Below are 24,449 nucleotides of genomic sequence, written 5' to 3' on the forward strand. Positions count from 1 at the left end.
CTATGTATGTGACCAGAGTACCTATTCTCGTTGTGTATATATATATATATATATATATATATACACATATATATATATATACAGGTGGCCCTCGTTTTACAACGGTTCAATTTACACCATTTCAGAATAACAACCTTTTTTTCTAGTCATGTGACTGCTATTGAAAAGCATTGAGAAGCAGTGCATTTATTAAAATAGCCAGTAGGTGGAGCTGTCCGCTTGTGTTGCAGCAAAGTCAAGCAAGCTGAAATTAATCAGTTTAACCAGACCTGAGCTATCCAGCAGATTTCAAAAGAACTATAAATCAGTCCAGATTGGAATGCATAGAAAAAACTGTTTGCAGAAAAATGCAAGTGAAATCTGTGTTGTGTGATTATTTTATTAGGTTTATAGTGCTGTTTAGCAAATGTTTTTGTTCATTTAACTTAGTTTAATTATATATTCTGTGTTGTGTGATTAATTTATTAGGTTTATAATGCTGTTTAGCATTTAAAGTCTTCATTTCAAAGCTTTAAAAATAATGTATTAGATGTTACTTATGACAATTTTGAGAGGAGCCTGGAACCTATCTCCCTCACTTCCCATTGACTTACATTATAAACTGGGCTTCAGTTTACAATGATTTCAATTTACAACCATTCCTTCTGGAACCTAACCCCGGTGTAAACTGAGGGCTACCTGTATATATATATATATATTATATATATATATATATATATATATATATATATATATATATATATATATATATATATATATATATATATATATATATATATATATATAAAACATAAATAGCTGAAATAGGGTTGTTGATAAAAAATATTAAAAATATTATTTTTGATTATATCTTTCTATATATATCAATAGATATATCTATATCTATTCATCTATCTATCATCTATCTATCTATCTATCTATCTATCTATATTAAAGCTTGAAACTATTTTAACAGAAAATAACACACTGCCAACTACAGATATTGTGAATATTGTTAGCCAAATATCATATACACTGTCAACAAAAGCTGAACTTTAATGCACAAACATACTTTGCCCAGAACCCTATCATTTCAGCACCTCATACACTGCCATGGGGCTGTATAATATCTGTATAATATCAGTACTGTATGATCTTGTTTTACCTACATTAGTAGTACACTTCAACATATGAATGTATCTATTATTTTTATTAAATATTATACATTGTTGCACAGTAATAGTTTGCATTGCTACATCTAGGTACACATACAGAGCACCCTGCTGATAAACATATGCATCAAACAGGGCTCTGGGTATAGCTCTGCAAAAAGTGACTGCACTGAACATGAAAATATAATCCCATTCCTCCCTCCCTCCCCTCCTCTCTCCTCAGCTGTCACCTCCTCCCTCTCTCACTCCCTCGCTCATAGCCACTTCAGAGACAAGGATGCGAAAAGAGAGCGAGCTAACCCTGCGAGGTAAGAAAGTATGAGTATTAGACAGTTTAAGAGAGAGAGAGGGAGAGTATATGATAGACAGAGGGTGGGTGAGAGAGTGAGATAAAATGTGACAATGTGATAGAATATAGTGAATGTGAGTGTGAAAAAAAAATGAGAGAACTGTAAAAGATGGGGTAGGAAACAAAGTGAGAAAACTGTGAAGGTGATAAAATTAAGGGTTAAAAGGAGGGGATAGGAGTGACATTGCATTAGGTAAAGGCGACAATATTGGGGAATTATATAGAAGAGAGGGGGATATAAAGGTTAGGTGCTGAGGGAGTGATACAGGTAACACAAGCGAGGTACACAAAAGATAGAGAAGTTGACCAGTCTGTGAATATTTCATGTTTGCTGTCAGATCAAGTTTCAGCAGCTAAATAAATACTGGGCTCTGAATTCAAAGCAAGGGTCTACTGATCATACTGAGTTGTGACAGATAAACGGATGCTGGTCCTGTTAATATGTCAATCAACTAATAAATGAAACTAGGTCCTGTGAATTCAAAATAACTATGTGAGAAACTACTTTGGGAATCAATAAAATTGGTTGATACATGGGCATAGATACTGCTGCCAGGGGGCAGGGGTATTAATTCTGAGCTTGTGATACTAGATGTGGGTATTAGTATTATTTTTAATGTGGGATAGCAAAACATTGTTTCTTCCCAAGGGAAGTAATCATACTATAACAACATTGGGGTGACAAATGTATTGTTTTTGTTATTGGTGCAATAATGGTTATTATTTCCCTGTAACTGAAAGGAATTAAAAGGAATTTTTACTGCCCAGTGGAGTTATGGGTAATATTTCTTCTAATGAAAGTTGTAAGGATATTAAATGCCCTGTTTTTATAGTCCCTGTGGGTGATTGGTGTAAGGGGTATCATTACTTGGCAGGTATATTGTTTATGTTGGGGGTCATAGGATTTATATTACTATACACAGTGTGAAGTGGGAATTGATACTTTTTTTTTTAATAAAGGAATTTGATGACGAGCTGTTTAAATATTATATATGGTGTTTGCATTGTCCAAAGGTGGAAGTTATATTATTGTTGCCTACTGATAATAGATTTCTATAGGTTATATTTGATCTCTGGGATTTTGAAGGATTTGTAGGTTAATTATATATTACTGCCCTATAAAGATAGGTTAATGTTACCCAAAAAACAGAATATGTATGACTGTTAATGTACAGTGAAGGTTGGGTGATATGTATTGTTGCTGCCAAAGTGTATGTGTGATTTCATTTGAAGAAAACAATTGTATCATTACCCTTTTGTGTCAAAGATGTTGGTATAAAATGTGTAGCTGCACCAATTACTATACAGCAGACCTAGCTAAATATTATTACTAAAGGGCAATTGAATGTTGCCTTTATTTCTAACCAGGGTCAATTTGCTTTTGCTTTTTTATCATGAGAAATTGGCTTAATTTGACTGTTTTTATAGCTGATAATAGTATTATTACAGAGCTTGGATTATAGAGGCATTATTACTGCACTGGGATACTTGGAGCAATTAAAACTGTCATGAAACGGAATTTAGTACTTGCTAAGGTTTTATTAGTATTATTTCAACTAAGGTAGCTGTATTAATGGTGCACTAAGAAGACTGGTATCACTTATCACCCCTAGTGACGTAGGTGTGGGGGGTCATGTATATTGGACACTATTTATGTTGTTGATGCTTACAAACATATATCATATGCCCAGCAAAACAAGTTACAGAATAAAGTATTCCCCCACAGTTCATTTATACGATTTAATAGGGATCTTATCATAATTAATGGGACACTCAAGTCAAAATAAACCTTTATAATTCAGATAGAACATGCAATTTTAAGAGACTTTCTAATGTACTTCTATTATGAAATTTTGCACAATCTCTTTATATACACACTTTCTGGGGAACAAGATTCTACTGAGCATGTGCACAAGCTTGCAGGGTATACGTATACTAGTGTTGATTGGCTGATGTCTGTCACATGATACAGGTTGTAGGAATATAGAAGAAAAAATAAATTTGCCTGAAAAAAATCTACTGCGTATTTGAAATTCAGAGTAGGTGTTAAATCATTGCCTTTTTATGATGCACTTATTAATTATGCAATTCTCTGCATTGAGTGGTCCTTTAAAGACACACGCAAATTTATCACCATTTATATTTGTCACTGCTCATTACAGATAGATTGGGCAATGATTACATCACTGAAATGAGATAATGCTGCAGATAATTTAAAGTGTGGATTTGTGGTTATTGGCTATTGATACAATGTTGGTGATTAGAAAGGGTGATTATCTTCATAAATGTAATATGCAGTTATGTGAAGAACCTTGATTAATGTATAGCTGGTTGTTATGTTTTATAAGAATTGTATTAAGCATACACAGAATACATATATATATATATAATATATATATATATAACAGAACAGTGTGTCTCGCAAAGGGGTATTCCCTACATTTAGGTATGTGAAGAAGACATATTTATTACAATAGGGTTCATAAACAAATGTAATTTAAAATCGTATGAAATAATAAATAAATCTTAAAAATGCACTTTATGGTAAAATTAAAATTTGTATTGAAAATACACAGGAGAAATGCACATAGAGATTGTAATAAAACTCCACTACAGATACAAAATATGCAGTGAAATTTCAAAGTGTATTGTTTTTTTTCTTGTAAAATAAATTTCCCTGCTTCTGTTTGTGTGCTGAACAGGGACATTCTATGGGCATAGCTGATAGTTATCTGCCAGGTTTAAGGCTGTGACACACTGCAAGCGATGCGGTGTAAGGCGAAGTATTTGCTTCGCTCCGAGTCGCATCCATTCTGAAGTTCAAATATTTAAACTCTGAGCGCTCAGCTACGCGACCTGATGTGGCTGAGCGTGCAGAGATGAAAAGGCAGGACATACTGAGCCGGCACAGTCGCATTATCACGCTGCATGCCGCACTGCTCTCAGTGTGTCACAGCCTTAATGCATATTCTCTAAACATTTTACCCTGCAGTCTCCCTGTTTTATCTTACAAACGGAGAGATTGGGGCCGAATTATCAAGCTCCGAATGGAGCTTGATGCCCATTGTCCACCTACTCTGAGGTGGCGGACAGAAATCAACCAGATCGAATACGATTGGGTTGATTGACACCCCCTGCTAGTGGCGGATGGGCCGCGAATCTGCAGGGGGGGGTATTGCACAACCAGTTCTGGTGAACTGCTTGTGCAATGATAAATGCCAACAGCGTATGCTGTCGGCATTTATCAATGTGCAGCGGACATGATACGCTACATTGTATCATGTCCCCTCGCACTTTGATAAATATGCCCCATTGTGTCAAACTACGGAAAACTCTTAGGGCCAGATTACAAGTGATGCACTAAAATAATCTTGGACGGTTAGCAGGTATATTACAAGTTGAAAGTAAAAAGTTAGCGTGCAAGACTTAGGCACACTAACTTCGGATATCGCAACCACACTTACTCCTTTTCCTCATAGACTAAAACTATCAGTTATTGCTCGTGCACTAACCCAAAACTGTGCTAGACCAACTGCACTAAACCCGAAAGTGTTAGTAATACTTAACATTCTTATGTTCTTGATATAATAGAAAATGTTCTTTTTATTTTTAAATATTTATTTCTATATATATCTGAATATTTTTGTAAAATATAAATCTATATCTATATGAATATATAAAGATATAGATAAATGTAAAGATTTATATTGTATAGAATATATATATATATATATATACATACTACATGTGTAAATATATATATATATATATATATATATATATATATATACTGAATATATACACTGTGTATATATATATATATATATATATATATATATATATATATATATATATATATATATATATATATATATATATATATATATATATAAAAAGTACATTTTCTTCTATGTGAATAACAGGAATTTCTAGTATTTATATTCAAAACACATGAAAAAATATTAAAAATGATATTGCATGTTTCAAGGTATTTGACTAGGAAGGACTCAAAAGTGTGTGTATATATATAAATACATGTTTATGTGTATGTATATGTGCACATACATATTTACATATAAACACAAATACATACATACATACATATACATATATATATATATATATATATATATATATATATATATATATATATATATATATATATATATATATATATATATATACATACATACACACTATACATTGGAACCCTTTCCGGCCATATTCCTTTTAACAACTTTTTTTATTAATTTATAAATGATATATATTTTATTAAAAAGTATATATGAGTTTAATACTATATTTTGATGTGTTTTGTGCAACTTTTTTTTTACCCATATCCTTTACTTCAGGTCTCAAGTCGTGCTAAATATTCTAGCGCAGTTTTCGGTTTTGCTCAAGTACAAACTATAACTTTCAACTTGTAATATGAGCGCAAGTTACCATGTTTGCAAAATATTGATTAAAAATATTAGTTGTGCTAGGGAGTGGAGCCTAGCAGCAGCTAAAATGGCTGCATAACTCCGGAGCTCTGTGACACAGACCTTTTACAAAGCCAATCCTGGGCAAATAAACTACCTCACATCGACTCACAGAGTGACCCAGAGGAGTTCGTTAGACCACAAAGCAGACAGCTTGGACATCAGCTTTTGTTTGGCTGCATCTAGCGATAGCGCTGCAATTTGAGAGGTGGAAGCTTGAAAGAGGAGCCATGCTATATTAATCACAGCTAACGCTGTGACCTACGCTCCACACAATAATCGGAACCCTGAATTGGAGCCTTTGTTTCCCTTTACCTAACCGGCAGAGAGCCGCTCAACTCATAACTTCGGCAGCCACGCTATACCCGACACCATCTTGATAACTTCTCCACGCTCTGCACAACACGCAGAAGCATAAGGTACCCAGTTTCCTCTATAACGCTGCAGTCACCGGTTACTTTAATCTAATATTGTGCACATTGGTTTGGCTTGGGAATCATAGACTTTAAAGGGACCAAACACACTTTTCATTTCACCCTTGTCTTCCTGTGCTGACAACAGCCATGCTGATTTCCTCAACCGGGTACATGAGGTTGCTGTAGCAGGTCAGGGGACACTTTCTCATCCCTGAACCATCTAGACTAATGGCAAGGATCTAACATACAGTATACCAAGCAACCCAAAGCTCAGTCTTAACAAGCAGTGCTATTACATCTAATTCTTGTGCTGCTTTCCTATACTCCTATCCCTAAGAAGATATATAACATCCTCTTTTCAATCAAAAACTAGGAGACAATTTGTTTTCTATGCTCAGGCCCTGACTGCTGGCCCACAGTTTTACTCCATGAACTTGTTCAGGGATATGTGACAATTCTTCAGCAGACTTACACCTGACTTAGTCAAATAAAAGTCATTTCAAGACTGCACCCTATTTTATTATTATTCTTTATACCCAGGTTTTGTTGTGGGTAAATAACTCAACATATAGTGATGGCGGCCAAAAGGCAATCAAAATCTGAGAGGATCACAAAACAAGTTACAACTAAATCCCATACCATGCCGTCATTTTTTGCTACAGAGCATCCAGCTTCCATTGTTGGATCCCAACATAAGCAAACACCTTCCTCGAGCCCGACAGGCCCTGCAGTTGAATCTTCATCAACACCTATCACACATGAGAGCATCTCTGCCTCGCTCTTATCACATTTCGCAACTAAAAAGGAGATTTCAGACATCTTCAGATCCTGTCTTCGCGAAGAGCTCACAGAACTGAAACAAGATCTACATAATTTAGGATCTAGGGTAGACATGTTGTAAGCTGAAACTGAGGAGGTGAGGGATGACATTCAGAGAATTAAAGACAAGACGTCAACACAACAAGAAACAATTACAGCGTTAATGGATAAAATTGATGACCTCAAAAATAGAGGCAGAAGGAAAAACCTAAGACTCCGCGGAATCCCTGAATCAATTCTCCCAAGAGACTTCCCAGAATACCTACAATCCTTATTCACTTCTATCAAAGAACCTGCCTACCCAAATGACATCCTGTGGGTAAGAGCTCACAGAGCCCTCCGACCCAAACCTCCAGAAAATGCTCCCCCTAGGGATGTCATTATTAGATTTAAGAATTTTATTGAAAAAGAGATGTTGCTAACCCAATCTCGGAGAAAACAACCTATTAAATTCAGAGGCAATGTAATACAATTTTATTAAGATCTCTCCACAAGAACTCTACAGATCAGGAAAGAATTTCTCCCTCTGACCTTACTGCTTTGCACCAAGAAAATTCCTTACAGATGGGGATTCCCCGTCCAACTAGTGGTTATACAGAATGATAGGCATTTTGTTTGTCACTTACCAGAGGATATACCATATTTCTGTAAAGACTTGGGAATAGACCAACTAACAACACCTTCCCCTACGTCCTCCTTCCTCCAGGCGCTGCCTAAGAGGACAAAACCAAACATTGCAAGATGGCAAACCAAAATGCCACGCAAGAATCTGGATCGCAGACAAGCTACAGAGATTTGTGGACCTTCCTCGCAGTTTTCCCCTCGTCTCTCCGAGACTGAAGAGACTTAAATCTGAGTTTTCCATATTACTAAATGTTCAATTGAGCCCAGTTATTTAATACGCTCATAATGAAGGATGAATCACATGGTCAGGTATCGTATGTCCCTTGACCTCCGGGTCATCATTATGTGTAATACTTGTTATCCCCCCCCCCAGGATTCACAAGTCTACTCACTCTCCTTTCCTCTTCCACAAGGCTTTGCTAAGTGAAGAGATGGAGAAAATAAATATTTATATCAAAGTGAGAGGTCTGTGACAATTTCCCCCTTAAGACTTTTTGTTTTACTCTAATATATGTCTAATTTTAGACTTGTAGAAATGTTTGCTTTTTTATATGTTAATTTTTATGTTTATATAATCGTTATAACCTGTTCAAAATTAATGGTTTACTGTTTTTTTACCCTGTATGCATACATTTCGACATTGTACATTCTTTACGCAGAGGAGGCATGGTTCACACACCTTCTGACTGTTTGTTTTGTGTATAATCTAGGTGTCTTATCTTATTTTACTCTTACACTTAAGCTATGACCACTCAACATTCCAAAGGACCCCACCCTCTAGTTTTAGTGTCACAGAATGCAAAGGGACTGAATTCCCCCTGTAAACGCTCAAAAGTGCTCTCTGACCTGGCAAAACGAGGAGCAGACATTATTTACTTACAAGAAACTCATTTCAAGAAAAATCACTGGCCAAAATATCTGGGTCGCACATACACTCAACATTTTCACAGTTCAGGACCCTTCAAAAAATGAGGGGTTAGCATATTGCTTAAAAAAACCTTACCCTTCACGTTGTTACACAAAATGTCCGATAAGGAGGATAGACTCTTAGGACTGATAGGGCTCCTTTATGGTCAACCGATTACACTTATAAATATCTACGCCCCTAATGTAACTCCCAAAGCATTTTTCACCACAATGTTTAATAAATTGTTAGATACCTCTAATGGCCCTATATATTTAGGAGGGGATTTTAATTTTCCTCTTCAACCTCAACTGGATAGTACAAATCCACTCTCCAAACCACACACTAAATTTCTTACATACTTCTGGAAAAATCTCAAACTTCATAAATTATATGATTCTTGGCAATTTGTGAATCCAACCACAAAAGATTACACATTTTACTCCTACCCCAATAAATCCTATAGCCGCATAGACTATATATTTACTAATCAATCAGGCCTTTTTCAAATCACCAAATGCGCCATTTCACCCACATTCTGGTCGGACCACTCAGCAATGATGCTCTCTTTTAACTGACCAGAACGCACAACCACTCCTTTTCTCTGGACATTAGATGATGCCCTTTTAAGCAAAGTTTGCACATTGCTAAAATAAACAAGACCTTGAATGAGTACTTCCTTATTAATACCCCTTCTGTGCCTAGTCAATTTACAGTATGGGAAGCACACAAATGCTTTATCCGTGGAGAACTCATAAAACTAAAGTCACAGACTAATAAACAACACAGAGACACGTATTTGGACTTGACTGCTGAACTCTCACGATTAGAATTCCAACATAAACAATCCCCGGTTGACTCTTCCATTTTAACTGAGGTCACGAGGGTGCGAAAAACGCTCGAGGACTTCCTGCAGATTGAATATCATGCACTGAAGAGGAAGACAAATAGTTTATTCCATTTTGAAAGTAACAGAGCGGGTAAATACTTAGCTAGGTCCCTTAGAAAGAAAAAACGTAAGTAACATATTTATGAAATTCACCCTCCAGGTACACCTCCTCAAAAAACCACCCCTGCTATCCTACAAGCATTCCATACTTATTATTCTAACTTATTTAACATACCCTCGGAAATTCCCCCTACTCAAATCTCCCAAGAGATAGAACATTTCCTTCAGACCTGCCCACTCCCGAATGTTACTGATGATCAATTGAAAGACCTTAACTCGCAAATTACTACACAAGAAATCTTATTAGCTATAAAGACACTCAAACCCGGGAAAAGTCCCGGCCCAGACGGTCTCTCTGCCAAATACTACCAGATATTCCAAGATACCCTAATACCCCACCTAATGGAGATATTTAATGCAATATTGGATGGTGCAAACTTCCCTTCCTCAATGCTAGAGGCACACGTAGTAGTGATCCCAAAACCAGGCAAACCACCAACAACACCTTCAAACTTTCGCCCAATCTCCCTACTAAACTTGGATATTAAATTGTATGCTAAAATTCTCACTACACAATTAAACAAAATCATCCCAAATATCATTCATACTAACCAGGTGGGGTTTACTCCCCGCAGGGAAGCCCGAGACAACACCACCAAAATATTAAATATTATTGATTATGCCGTTAACAATCAAATTCCCTCCATAGTATTATCGTTAGACGCCGAAAAGGCTTTCGATGGCCTTAGCTGGCCTTTTTTATCCCATACTCTACGAAAATTCGGATTCGACGATCAGTTTACCCATAAAATATTTGCTCTATATAACGCCCCTACAGCTAAAGTTAAATTAAATTATTCCTTGTCTTCTCCTTTCCTAATTCAAAATGGCACACGACAGGGCTGCCCATTGTCCCCAACATTGGAAACTCACTAGCAAAAACAGGCATTACCATTGGGAAACGGGAATATAAAACCTCAGTGTATGCTGATGATGTCATACTCACACTTACAAATATTAGCACCTCTATTCCCCCCTTAATGCGCTTCTTCTGCGAATATTGAACCCTATCTCATTTCCATATTAATAAAACTAAATCAGAATTCATTAGTATAGAGACATCGTCTGACGATCTACGTATACTTCACTCACAGCAATTTAAACACCAACCGACAGCACTTAAGTACTTGGGAATCCTAATCACCCCGCATCTAAATAAAATGATCCCCTTAAATTTTGTACCTTTAAAAAACCATATAATCTCCACATTGCACTCCTGGTCTAATAAATCAATCTCATGGCTAGGTTGGGTACATGCCGTTAAAATGGTAATACTCCCTAAAATCCTTTATGTCCTTCAGACTTTGCCCATTCCTATCCCTGACTCAATTTTACACCAACTACAGAAAATCATAAACTCATACATATGGGATCACAAATGCCCACGAATAGCTACACATACTTTATATCGGACTACGGCCGATGGTGGGCTTGGAGTCCCCAATTTATTATGGTATCGTTATGTGACTCTTATGACTAGAATTGTGGACTGGTGCAGGAACGCCAACCACAAGGAATGGGTAGTTTTAGAACATGTTGGCTCAAATCTAAAAGAGAACAGAGCTCCCTAAAACTCCCTCTATTAGTTAAAGAAACATTTAGAACATGGGAAAAAATTCTGAAGGGCTACAAAACAATCTCCACACCCTTTCCCCTTTAACACCCTTGATAGGCAATCCCACAACTCCTCTCCATTCCATACTACATACTCCTGAAATACACTCACTTCCACAAATGATACGCCATTACTTAATCTTCCAAAATGGAAAACTTAAGTCTAAAGAAGAATTACTTGAGATTATGGGCCCCTTCCTTAACAATTGGCTAATACATCATCAACTCCTACACTATATCTCGACGCACGTAGATAAAAATAACTTAATTCGACCTTTGACCTTTGAGTCATTATGTTATTTACCTTTTCCAAACACGGGAATCCTGTCAATATCGTATAAACTATTACTTTCCCATCGCGCAGCCCACCCTCCATCTCACAAAGCAAGCTGGGAAGTCGAGCTTAACGATCAACAATCAGCCAAGATATGGAATAATATATATAAACAGATGAGCTCATCTGCTTCCTCTATGACTATAATGGAGATGAATATAAAACTTCTTTGTAGATGGCATTATACCCCCGATAAACTAGGGAGAATATTCCCAGGTTCCAGTACTGATTGTTGGAGAGGTTGTGCGCAGAAAGGTACTTTCACACATATATGGTGGTCATGCCCTATTGCACAAACCTACTGGTCCAATATAGGTAGGGAAATAGAGCTAGTCATAGGCATCTCCCTTCCACTCACCCCGTGGACCTGTCTCTTCAATTACTTCCCTCAATTGAAATGCAAACTTAGACTCAAATTGCTCACTATCATGATCAACATGGCTAAACAATACATTCCATACTATTGGAAATGTTCCACTTTGCCGTCTACGGGTTTTTGGAGAGACAGGGTAACCACAGCTATAGAATTAGAACAATATCACTACTCGAAATTACACAAAATAGAGGATTACCTGTTAATCCGGTTCCTATGGGAGGAATATATACACTCCCTTCCATCCTTACACACCACGACTAGATGAACAGTCAGCCCTCTCTTACTGGTGAAAATTCCATGGAGTAATACAAAACATGTCCTCATATTCTGCACATTGTATTTTATTTAAAGTATGTATTTTATAATAACTCGTAATATTCTTACTTACATCAGGGTTATTTGTTTTTGGTTAATTGTTTTTATTAATATATACCATACTGCATTGGCAATACAGGGCATTTTATATTTGAGGATTACACTACTGAATGCCAAGAGAAACTATGATAAGATCACGGACTATAAGAAGAAATAAAGGGTGATCTTTTGACCCTATCCACTATCACTTGATCATTAAACAAGTTGTTCTCCTATTCTATTTAATGTAACAGCTCTAGAAAATCCTGTATCTGTATAAGGTATAATGTATGTTTCTATTTGGTACAATAAAGCTTTTAAAAAAAATAAAAATATTAGTTGTGCTAGAGTGACGTTGGCCACGGTAAACCCTTTGTCTTGGTATCTTTTGCTGAAAAGCATACCTAGGTAGGCTCAGAAGCAGCAAAGCACTAAACGGAGCTAGTTGCTGATTGGTGGCCTCTTTACATTGGCTCATTGAATGTGTTTAGCTACCGTCCATTATTGCATTGCTGCTCCTTTGACAAAGGAAACTAAGACACTGATGCAAAATTGAAAAAAGTTGTTTAAAATGGTATTTTCTGTCTGAATTATGAAAAAAAATTGGAGTTTCATGTACCTTTAGGCACAGACGTAATACAGGGTGTGGAGGCTGTCATTGTGGTCAAAATTCAAACATACAGGCTCTATGAGCGATCACTGTGTATATAGAAAATGGCGAAATATATGCTCTAAACAAACAAAATTGGCCAAGGCCCAATATTTCTGTGAAAATCTGAACAATAACATATTAAACCCTAGAAAGTTTTGGAAACTCATAAATAACTTACAAAATCCTCCAATCCACTCCCAACCCCCCACTGTCACTGTGGACAACCATACCCTGCAACTCCCCTTAGAAGTAGCAAATGCCTTTAATAGTTATTTTGTCGGATGCTCCACCACCCTGATTGACAAACTAATAAATGACACACATCCTGAAACTACAAATGTGGATCAGGCCCCACTTAATCAGCAAAGACCCAATATAGAGAAGTTCAATTTTAGACCTGTACCTATCAATGTAATTAAGAAACACCTTAATAATATAAAAATGAAAAACCAGTCTGGACCTGATCAAATCCCAGCAATGCTGTTGAAGCTCAGTGTGCCGGCAATTGCTAAACCGATCACAACCCTAATTAACGAATCCTTGGTGTCTGGATACATACCCAAACTTTGGAAAACTGCAAGAGTAGTGCCTATCCATAAAAGTGGGGAGTTAACCTTGGTTTGTAATTATCGCCCTATATCTTTGCTTCCAGTATTGTCAAAAATCTTAGAAAAATGCGTCCATACGCAATTAAGTGAGTATTACCAACAATCTAACTATCTGACCCCTAATCAATCAGGTTTTCGCCCGAATCACTCCACTACAACTGCCCTCCTAAAAGTTTGCAACGACATCCAAACTGGCATGGAACAAGGAGACCTAACTGGAGCTATTTTCCTTGATTTTGCAAAGGCCTTTGACACAGTGGACCACGACATACTACTGCTCAAACTAAAAAACTCAGGTATTGCTGATCGTCCGTTAACCTGGTTTCGATCATATGTATCGGATCGATCACAATATGTCTCCATTTCTGACAGCGACTCCCTCTCCCAGTCACGTGTGGTGTACCCCAAGGTTCCATTCTCGGCCCCCTACTATTCACATTATTTATAAATGATCTACCTAATGTCTGCAAATCATCAACTGTACACATGTACGCAGATGACACAGTAATCTATGCAAACAATTCTGATCTGTCTCAGCTTGAAGCAGTGCTCCAAGACCAGTTCACAGAGGTAGAAAAGTGGATCTCAAAAAACAAACTCTTCCTAAACACTGACAAAACTGTCACAATGATCTTTGGAACGGGACCTAAATTACACAAATTACAAAATTCCCATCTTCGCATCAAAACAAAATCCAATTGCACGCTGACCAGTCCACTCTTGCATCTAAACTTTATCCAAAACAAGGTGCCCTGTACAGAAACAAATCCTGCCTCAGCCCTACAGTTAAGGAAAAGATTGTACAGCAAATGTTGATGCCTATCATGGATTATGGGGACGTAGTATATGCACCTGCACTGCAAACTCATCTTAATAAGCTTAATACGTTGTATAACTCGTTCTGCCGCTTTGTGCTACAATGTAACTACAGGACCCACCATTGTGACATGCTAAAATAACTAAACTGGCTAACACTGGAATCCAGACGCACCCTCCATCTTTCCTGCCTTGTGTTTAAGAGCCTTTCTGGGAAGCCCCCGCCCTACCTGAGCAGAATGCTCTCCCCAGCTATTCCCACCTCCTATAACCTCCGATCCAGTACCAGCACATTATTTAGCTTGCCTCAATACAAAAAGAAAGCAGCTCGATCCTCCTTTTCCTACAGAGCACCACAATCATGGAATGACCTCCATCACACTTTAAAAACTTCCCCAAGCCTAATATCCTTTAAGAGATCCCTCTCTACATATCTCAAAACAGAATGTGCCTGTCATGGTTGATTAAATATGTCCTACCAGTTCTATGTTAAATGTTTGCATATATTCTGTATTATTATTGTTTTTGTATTTTATTGTACACTATTGTATCATTGCAATGTTTTGTGGTCCCAGAACATACTTGAAAACAAGAGAAATCTCAATGTATCCTTCCTGGAAAAATATTTTATAAATAAATAAATAATGCCTTTAAGGTGGCTGTGTCCTGGGCTGTCAGAGAAAGGGTCTATCCTACAGTGGCAAAACCATGCTTTTTCTCCATGCCTAACAAGTGAAGTATTGCAGAAATAGCATAATGGAGGCCACCACAGGCTAGTAATTGCAGGGACATGGTGTCCCAGTGATCGTATGCCTGTCAGTGATCAGGATCAGGGATGCGTTCATTACATGAGATACACGCTGGGATCAGCGTGTTTCTCATGATGTTGCTAGATACCTGCATGTGAGGCAATCCAGCAACAGTACAGTGAGTCATATATGACTGTTACTGTGTATACAATCACTGTGACAGCCAGTTACTTAAAATGGAGCCTAGATACTAGCATATTGCAATGCATGCTGGAATCCGTCTCACTGGGCAATCACTGTATGCCTCAAGAGTGAGGCAGTCCAGTCATGCCATAAAAAGTGCCCCCATGGGCATGTGATCATTGTGACAGCCAGTCACAGTGATCACATGTCAAATATAACACTTTGTAGCTCAACTCCACTGTCAGGTGCAGGCCAAGAAGGGTGCTGTAATCCCTTAATATTCACAAATCCACAGAGAGAGGCAGCACCTTGCAATATAAAAAATCTTTATTTCCACATACTGGAATAAAACAGTGACTTTTCGGGTACAAGACCCTTAATCATACAAAGCTCAAACACACTGTTCAATCCTTATAAAGGCCTACCTGTACACAGGTGTTCAATTAACACCTCTTAACAGCCCCACCTAGTGGTTACTTATTTTATTACATCAAACATTAGAATTTTACATTCTTATTTCACCTTAGTGCAGGATAGCAATTAAAATCAATACAAAAACATATATATACATAGCAATGGCTCATACAGATATCGATATTGACATAATATCATTACAGCATATTAAAAAGAAACCCCAATGCAGCAATTTTTAAAATGAAATGACTACAAAAATAGAGTATAATCCAATTCTTTATTTAGACCCAAAGGTTGCATAGCATTGAGTTTGTATATCCAAAATGCTTCCTTCTTTTTAAGGATTAACTTCCTATTACCCCCCCCGTCTGGGACGCGACACTGCATCAATGATTTGAAAACGAACCTGACTAATATTATGACCACATTGGATAAAGTGACCTGACACTGGTGCCTCTAAATTTCCACATCTGATATTGCTTTTATGTTGTACTATCCTATCACGGACACGGCAAGTCGTCTCCCCAATGTAAATTTTTCCACATGGGCATTTTATGAGGTAGATAGCAAAAGCAGTATCGCACGTGAAAAAACCTTTTATTAGAAATTTTCTACCAGTGAGGGGATGTACAAAATGAGAGCCTTTAATCATCGAATTGCAGTTGCCACATCCCAGACAGGGATAGCAACCATGGTTTTTATCAGATATATAACTTTGATGTTTTTTATTTGCACTTCCAATGTCTGTGTGTATCAACTCATCTCTGAGGTTTCTCCTCCTTCTGTAAGCAGGCATGGGGGGTAATGCAAATTCAGCAACTCCTGGATGGCAACCCTGTAGGATATGCCAGTGTTTTTTTAATACACTCATAATCTCACTACCATGATTGTTATGATCCATAACTACTACCATTCGTTTATCCTCCTTTTTTGGAGTTGGATCTTCTCTAGATTGAACTCTAGCTAGTTCCTTCTGAACCAGCGCTACAGGGTAACCTCTATCCTCAAATTTTTTTGCCATACTGTGTAATCTATTATGTAGTCTATGTTTTTCTGATACAATACGTTGTACCCTCAGGAACTGGCTTCTAGGTAATGACCTAACTGTGCTTCTGGGATGAAAACTCTGATAATGTAGAAGACCATTCTTATCAGTAGGTTTAACATATAAATCTGTACAGATTTTGCCCTCCCTAAGATATACAGTGGTATCCAAAAAGTCAACCTGAACCTCACTTGCAGTGAGGCAAAATTTGATAGTCAGTACTGCAATTGAGTTCAGCGACAAATTCCTCCAGGGTTCCAATGTCGCCACACCACACACCGAATACATCATCTATATACCGCCACCAGGCCACTGCATACTGCAGGAATAATGTATTCTCATAGATAAATGTTTCCTCATACATGTTCATGAATATATTCGCGTATGTGGGGGCGACATTGGAACCCATGGCTGTTCCTTGGAGCTGGAGATAAAATGTATCTTGAAACAAGAAATAATTCTGATACAAAACAACTCTCAATAGATTTAAAAAAAACATTTTTTGTGCTGGGGAGTACTTATTATCAGTATAGAGCACCTTCATGACTGCTGAAATTCCACTTTCATGTTTTATGGCAGTATATAAGCTGCTCTCGTCTAAAGTAAAGAGTATACATTTATTGCCTGACAAGTTTAGATTGTGAACTTTATCCAAAAAGTCCCCAGTATCCTTGATATATGAACCTTGGCAATTCATATATCAATGATACTGGGGACTTTTTGGATAAAGTTCACAATCAGCTACTACTGAGCATGTGCACAAATCCTGCTTCCTCCAATCGTTGCGTGCCCCACCAGCTGGACGCCAAAGGGGGTACGCAACGATTGGAGGAAGAAAAATTTTTCATCGATATGCTAAATACAGTAGGAGATGTATGTGTTTCCCCATTGAACAAATACCTAGATCTTAGAGCCATTTGATTAATCTCAGACATACAGACAGACATTTTGGATCTACAAATAAATTTGACTCCACTGGGATTAAATGAAAATATAGATATTGTGGTTTTCACTATTCTATTCACATTTTCACTTGCACTTAACATATTTTACACTTTTTTTATTTTATCTTTAAAACAAATATCTCTTTCCAGAATCTTCTCCTATTATGATTATTTTAATAATTATTACAGATTGCTTTGCTCATTTCTTGACAGAAATGCATATGCACTTTTAATATGTGACCTTCTTTAAACATGGAAAATCATATTAATGCAATATTCATTTTTAATAAAGTGTTAAACTATGTATTTACTGTAAATATTTCGCATTCCAATGTTCTTCACATAGGGGAATATGTTTTAAGTATTTATAAATAGATATTCATATATATATATATATATATATATATATATATATATATATATATATATATATATATATATATATCTGTTTATATCTATACTTATATATATATATATATATATATATATATATATATATATATATAAAATCTTTTCATGTAAGGGCACTTGCAGGTATTTATAAAAATCTTAAACTTTATTAGGAAATCTTCATAAAAAGTCAGATGTCGACTTTTCTGCTCATAGTCGAGCCTTTATCAAGACAACTGTCTGTTCCATTTGCGTGTTATACGCACTGGAGCGGTATTGTAGCCGTCCTCCCAGAAATAACTGACACAGGCCATATTTCTTTTTATAAAACTCAATAATTGAAACTAAGTTAAATTTATTTTTTGGCACATCATATAGTTTAGGCAACATATAAGTATGAATAAATGAAGCCTATATTTGTTTAATATATTTTTTGTTTAAATAATGAAAATGTTTATTTTAGGGACTGGCAGCTTCACTTAACACTGAACCCAATTTTTTTCTTTCATGATTCAGATAGAGCATGCAATTTTAAGCAACTTTCTAATTTACGCCTATTATTAAATTTTCTTCATTCTCTTGGTATCTTTATTTGAAATGCAAGAATGTAAGTTTAGATGCCGGCCCATTCTGATCCCAAAAAAAAGCTTAAATGCCTTCTTTTTAAAATAAAGATAGCAAGAGAACGAAGAAAAATTGATAATAGGTGTAAATTAGAAAGTTGCTTAAAATTGCATGCTCTATCTGAATCACGAAAGAAAAATTTTGGATTCAGCGTCCCTTTATTTATTTTGTGAATAATACAGATTATCTTCATTCTGAACACCAAACATTCAAAATTAAGTTGTCATCTTTCACTTACGCAACTGAAGGCATACCAAAATTTAACAATTGTACATTTTACAGATTTTTTTTTTAAGTAATAGTTGGTACCAAATGCAAATCTGTCTAATGTGTTGAGACATGAGTATTGCGCAATAAAAATGTAAGAATACTATCTATGGTAACCTTGAATTTCCTACATTATACAAAGTGATGCTCAGAATTAAATTAATTCAATATCTGTGAGAATTTAAGCAGTTTGGAAAATTCTCTTTTCTCAGTTTAGTGTTATTTATTGTTTATTTCTTTTTCTTTTTTTATTATAATGAAGATACAAACAATAGCAAGTCAATGTTTAGTTATATACAAATGTAAAACAAAAAAATATTTTGTTTTAGATACCAATCAGCTAAAGTTGCCACACATTTAGTATCCTTTAGAAGCTTGGGTGATTGTTTTCTAAGTCATTCCAATCCATAAGAGGTCCACTTTGTAAACTAGATAAACCACTTAAGTTATAAAATTATATAGCAGCAAAATATTTTTAAAAAATAAATACCACTTAGAATCATGGCAGCCTCAAAGCAGTCAAAAGCATTTTTGTTTGGCTTTTCTCAGGCATTCATGGAAGCAAAAGGAAGTAAGAAATTGCAAAATAAAATATAACAGATTCTTTATTGATGATCACCGCATACTGTGTTTCAATGTAGGTTTTTAAATTTACCATTAATCGTAATTCATTGAGTGTACAATTAAAGGGACGTGGTAGTTAAAACTGTTATTTCATATATGTGAAAAACATTAAACATTAAATTTTGTTTTATTTGTATGAAAACTGGTTAAGTAAAAGCTTAAAGGGACAGTCTGCTTATTGTTTAAAAAGATAGATAATCCCTTTATTACCCATTCCCCAGTTTTGCATAACCAACGTCATATTAATATACTTTTTACCTCTGTGATTACCTTGTATCTAAGTCTCTGCAGATTGCCCCTTATCTCAGTTCTTTTGACAGTATTTCATTTTAGCCAATCAATGCTGACTCATAAATAACTCCACAGACGTGAGCATAATGTTATCTATATGGCACACATGAACTAGCGCTGTCTAGCTGTGAAAAACTGCCAAAAATGCACTGAGATAAGAGGTGCCTTCAAGGGCTTAGAAATTAGCATATGAGCCTACCTAGGTTTAGCTTTTCAACAAAGAATACCAAGTGAACAAATCCAATTTGATGATAAAAGTAAATTGGAAAGTTGTTTACAATCGCATGAACAATATGAATCATGAAAGTTTAATTTTGACTAGACTGTCCCTTTAATTTGTCTTCAAGTTTTTAATGATTTTGAATGGATTCTAATGGGTTTGAATTTGGAAACCTGTGTGAGAATGTAGATTCTGATGGACTGGACCCACAGATAGATACAATAAAAATATAGAGATATTATTATTATTAAGTATCATAAGTTGAACAAAATGTTAATGTGTTTTCTTTTCTACCCTCTCTCCCATGATATTTCAATATTCTCAACATTTCTTACCACCCTCTTTGTTCTCACACTCGCTTTCTCACCTCTAATTTTTTTTCCCCTCTTCTTTATAGGCTTCCTCCAATACCTCCTTGGTTTCTCCCTTCTCCTCCCCGTCTCAATCTCTTACCCGACTTCCCCTTCCCCTTGTCCCTCTCTTTGCACCTGTTACCCTTCTCCTCCCACTGCCAGCTGCCAGTCCCACAACCTGACCCGAGTTCCTTCTCCTCTACCTGGCCTGGCACGCAGAGTTTTCCTACAGAACAACCAGATCACAGAACTTGGTCCAGGGCTTTTCTCTCCTCTGACATCAGTCCTCTGGCTCTTTTCCAACCGAATATCTTTGCTGCGACCTGGAACCTTTCAAGGACTGGAACACCTCGAGGAGCTGGATCTAGGCAACAATCCCAACTTACCACCACTACAGTCGGACACATTCCATGGCCTCAATTCCCTGCGTTCTCTTCACCTATATCGTTGCCACATCCAAAGGCTGCCAGCCGGTTTGTTCCGTGGCCTCCACTCCCTACGCTACCTCTACCTACAGCACAACCACCTAACCGGGCTGCCGGTGAGATAAATATTTATTTGTATGTAGGAAATGTGCTTAAAAACATCAAGTTGTCCATAAACATTATAAAACAGTGTAAGAGTATTTGTGTATACTGTGTGTATATATATATATATATATATATATATATATATATATATATATATATATATATATATATATATGTGTGTGTGTGTGTATAAATATATATATATTCATGTTTGTTGGAAAGAGCCTTACAGTAAACCCATTAATTAAACTGCTAATAATCTTCAATGGGCAGATTCAATCTCAATGAATATAATGTATTTAAATGTTTTAAGCTTTACAACTGGAATACATATAACCTTAAAGCAGAAACATAACATTGATCACTTTAAAGGGGCAGTATACTGTAAAATTGTTTTTCCCTTAATGTGTTTCCAATTACTTTTTTTGCCAACTGTAGAGTATAAAATGTATGGGAATTTTCTTTTTATGGTTTATTTGTGTATGTGAAATTGCTGATTTTGCGTTTTGAAGCCGCAACCTAATAAAATGGTTTGAGCTTGTAGGTATAATCAGATCTCATTACTGTATCACATTGTGTACATATACATGCTTCTTTATCTTATATATTCTGTAAACCAAAGACTAATACTTGGAGATAACAATTGAAAATTAGCATTTTATTACCTTATCTCTTCTATACCCAACTGGGAGTGTAATTTCTTCTGCTGGCTGTGTTTACACAGCTTATCTATAGCTTGGACCTAAGGCCAGAAACTTTCAGAATAGGTGGGGGATACCACAGGCTAAATCAACTATTTCACAGGCCAATATAATGTAAAGGAAATACTTGTAAACAATGTAATACACTCCAGTAGGTAAAGTGGATAATTGGGAACAAATTAAAGGGGAGAAACATTTTTGAGTAAACTGTCCCTTTAAGCATCACCATTCAGGGGTTAACTTAATTATTTTTTATTAATTGATGGAGGGTAACTTGAGTTAAGGTATACTGATTTTTCTGAATGTTGTATAGTTTTAGAGTCGCAAGGAAGCTTTCTTTCAAGGGAGAAAGACCTTTTCCATTTATGTGCAGCTAAGTCACTAAAGAGAGACCCTGAAAAAGTCAAATCTTATGTAGAACAGTCATGGGCAACTATTACCACCCATGGGCCCATTGGCAAAAGAAGGTTTAAGGCACCCTTCCTTTTTTTTATTCATTATTTGATGGTAGCAGTCAAGGAGGCAATTGGACTTGCAATACTTGTTTGAGCCAGATGTGTCTCGATTAAGTATATGAATAACACTGTCAGGCACACTCACGTAATAAAGTCCTGTGCACGCTGAAAGTGCCTGCAAACACTCTAAACAACAATGGGCTACAAGTGGAACGCTAATTTATCACGCGCCTATAAACGGACAGATTCCCCCATTTAGAAGTGCGCAATAAATAATCAGCCATTACAAATGGCCGGTTATTGCTACCGCAAGCTCACAGTAGCAATTAGTGCATGTGTGAAATCGTAGCACATCAACATTGACATCTGACAGCATCCTTATTTGAATGGTTAATGTCAGATTGTTGTGAAATAGAAACTTGAGTTTCTATTTCACATCAAGGAGTTGAACGGGCAGCATGTCCATTTGGGCATCCACCAACCATTGATTGGCTAATAGATTAGGCCACACCTGATTACCATTTTAAGTGATAGATCTATAGCTTTAAAGTCTTCAAAAAGGTTGGTGCTATTCTGGGGAAATAGCAAGGATTAGATCCTGCTCTACAGAAGATGGGCAATGTGTCCTTCAGTACAACAAATCAAAAGGAGAATATAGGAGAAGTGTTGTGTGTTGCAAAATGTATGGCAATATATACTATAATGCACTGCCAATGGTTTAGTGAGCTCTGATGTGTATGTAAGAATGTAACTATAAAACAAGTACTTCATTATTTTAATCAGAAGCATATATCTGAAATGTTTTACAAAATCTTACAAAAGTGGGATAGAATTATACAATGGCAAATAAATTGGGTTATTTAGGAAATTGTAGAGTCAGAAATTCATAGTTTTATATTTATTTTTGTTATTTATGTTGTTAAAGGGTTATATCTAAACCACTGAGAGACTCAAACTATGACAAAAATGTTGATAAAAATGGCTAAAATATGATAACATTGTTAAAGGGACGGTCTAGTCAAAATTACACTTTCATGATTCAGATAAGGCATGCAATTGTAAACAACTTTCCTATTTACTTTTATCATCAAATTTGCTTTGTTCTCTTGGTATTCTTTGTTGAAATCTTAACCTAAGTAGCTAATTTCTAAGACTTTGAAGGCCTCCTCTTATCTCAGTGCATTTTGACAGTTTTTCAAAACAAAACTACACAGCCCTAGTTCATGTGTACCATATATAGATAACATTGTGCTCACTCCAGTGGAGTTATTTATGAGTCAGCACTGATTGGCCGTCAAAAGAACTAAGATAAGATGGCAATCTGCAGAGGCTTAGATACAAGGTAATCACAGAGGTAAAAAGTATATTAATATAACCGTGTTGGTAATGAAAATCTGGGTAATAAAGGGATTATCTATCTTTTTAAACAATAAAAATTCTGGAGTAGACTGTCCCTTTAAAGGGACAGTCAACACCAGCATTTTTATTGTTTAAAAAGAAAGATAATCTCTTTATTACCTATTCACCAGTTTTGCATAACCAATACAGTTATATAAATACACTTTTTACCTCTGTGATTACCTTTTATCTAAGCCTCTGCAAACTGCCCCCTTATTTCAGTTCTTTTGACAGACTTGCTTTTTAGCCAATCAGTGCTCACTCCAGGGTAACTTCACGTGCATAAGCTCAATGTTATCTATATGAACTAATGCCCTCTAGTGGTCAAAATGCATTCAGATTAGAGGCAGTCTTTAAGGTCCAATAAATTAGCATATGAACCTCCTAGAATTAGCTTTCAACTAAGAATACCAAGAGGACAAAGCAAAATTGGTGATAAAAGTAAATCGCAAAGTTGTTTAAAATGACATTCCCTATTTAAATCATGAAATATTTTTTTGGACTTGACTGTTCCTTTAAATTTAATCCTATTAAAATATGTTTTTATTCTTAATGTTTTAGTTAAGTTACATGTTCTATGCATGGTTTTTAAGAAATCATAAACTTCATTGAAATAGGACCAATCTCCAGAGAAAAAAAGTTAAAAGGACATTCTTCTATAATATTTACTTTCCGGTGACTTGCTATAACAGCTGCAGAGTGTTAAATGCATGGCAAATTGTTCCTTTATATATATATATATATATATATATAT

At 36.0% G+C, this 24,449-nt stretch overlaps 1 protein-coding gene across 1 annotated transcript in view; it reads left to right on the plus strand.

Annotated features, from left to right (window-relative positions):
* The first annotated feature begins 1,392 nt into the window (after positions 1-1,392).
* The window catches only part of RTN4RL2 (reticulon 4 receptor like 2), a 222,908-nt gene continuing 199,851 nt past the window's right edge, over positions 1,393-24,449 (plus strand). Inside the window, exons 1-2 of the mRNA XM_053692282.1 lie at positions 1,393-1,459; positions 20,656-21,152. Coding sequence (XP_053548257.1) covers positions 1,429-1,459; positions 20,656-21,152 — 528 coding nt within the window. The 5' untranslated portion in view covers positions 1,393-1,428. The remainder of the gene's footprint in view (positions 1,460-20,655; positions 21,153-24,449) is intronic.

The sequence above is a fragment of the Bombina bombina genome, chromosome 9, assembly GCF_027579735.1.
Source record: "Bombina bombina isolate aBomBom1 chromosome 9, aBomBom1.pri, whole genome shotgun sequence".
Classification (NCBI taxonomy): domain Eukaryota; kingdom Metazoa; phylum Chordata; class Amphibia; order Anura; family Bombinatoridae; genus Bombina; species Bombina bombina.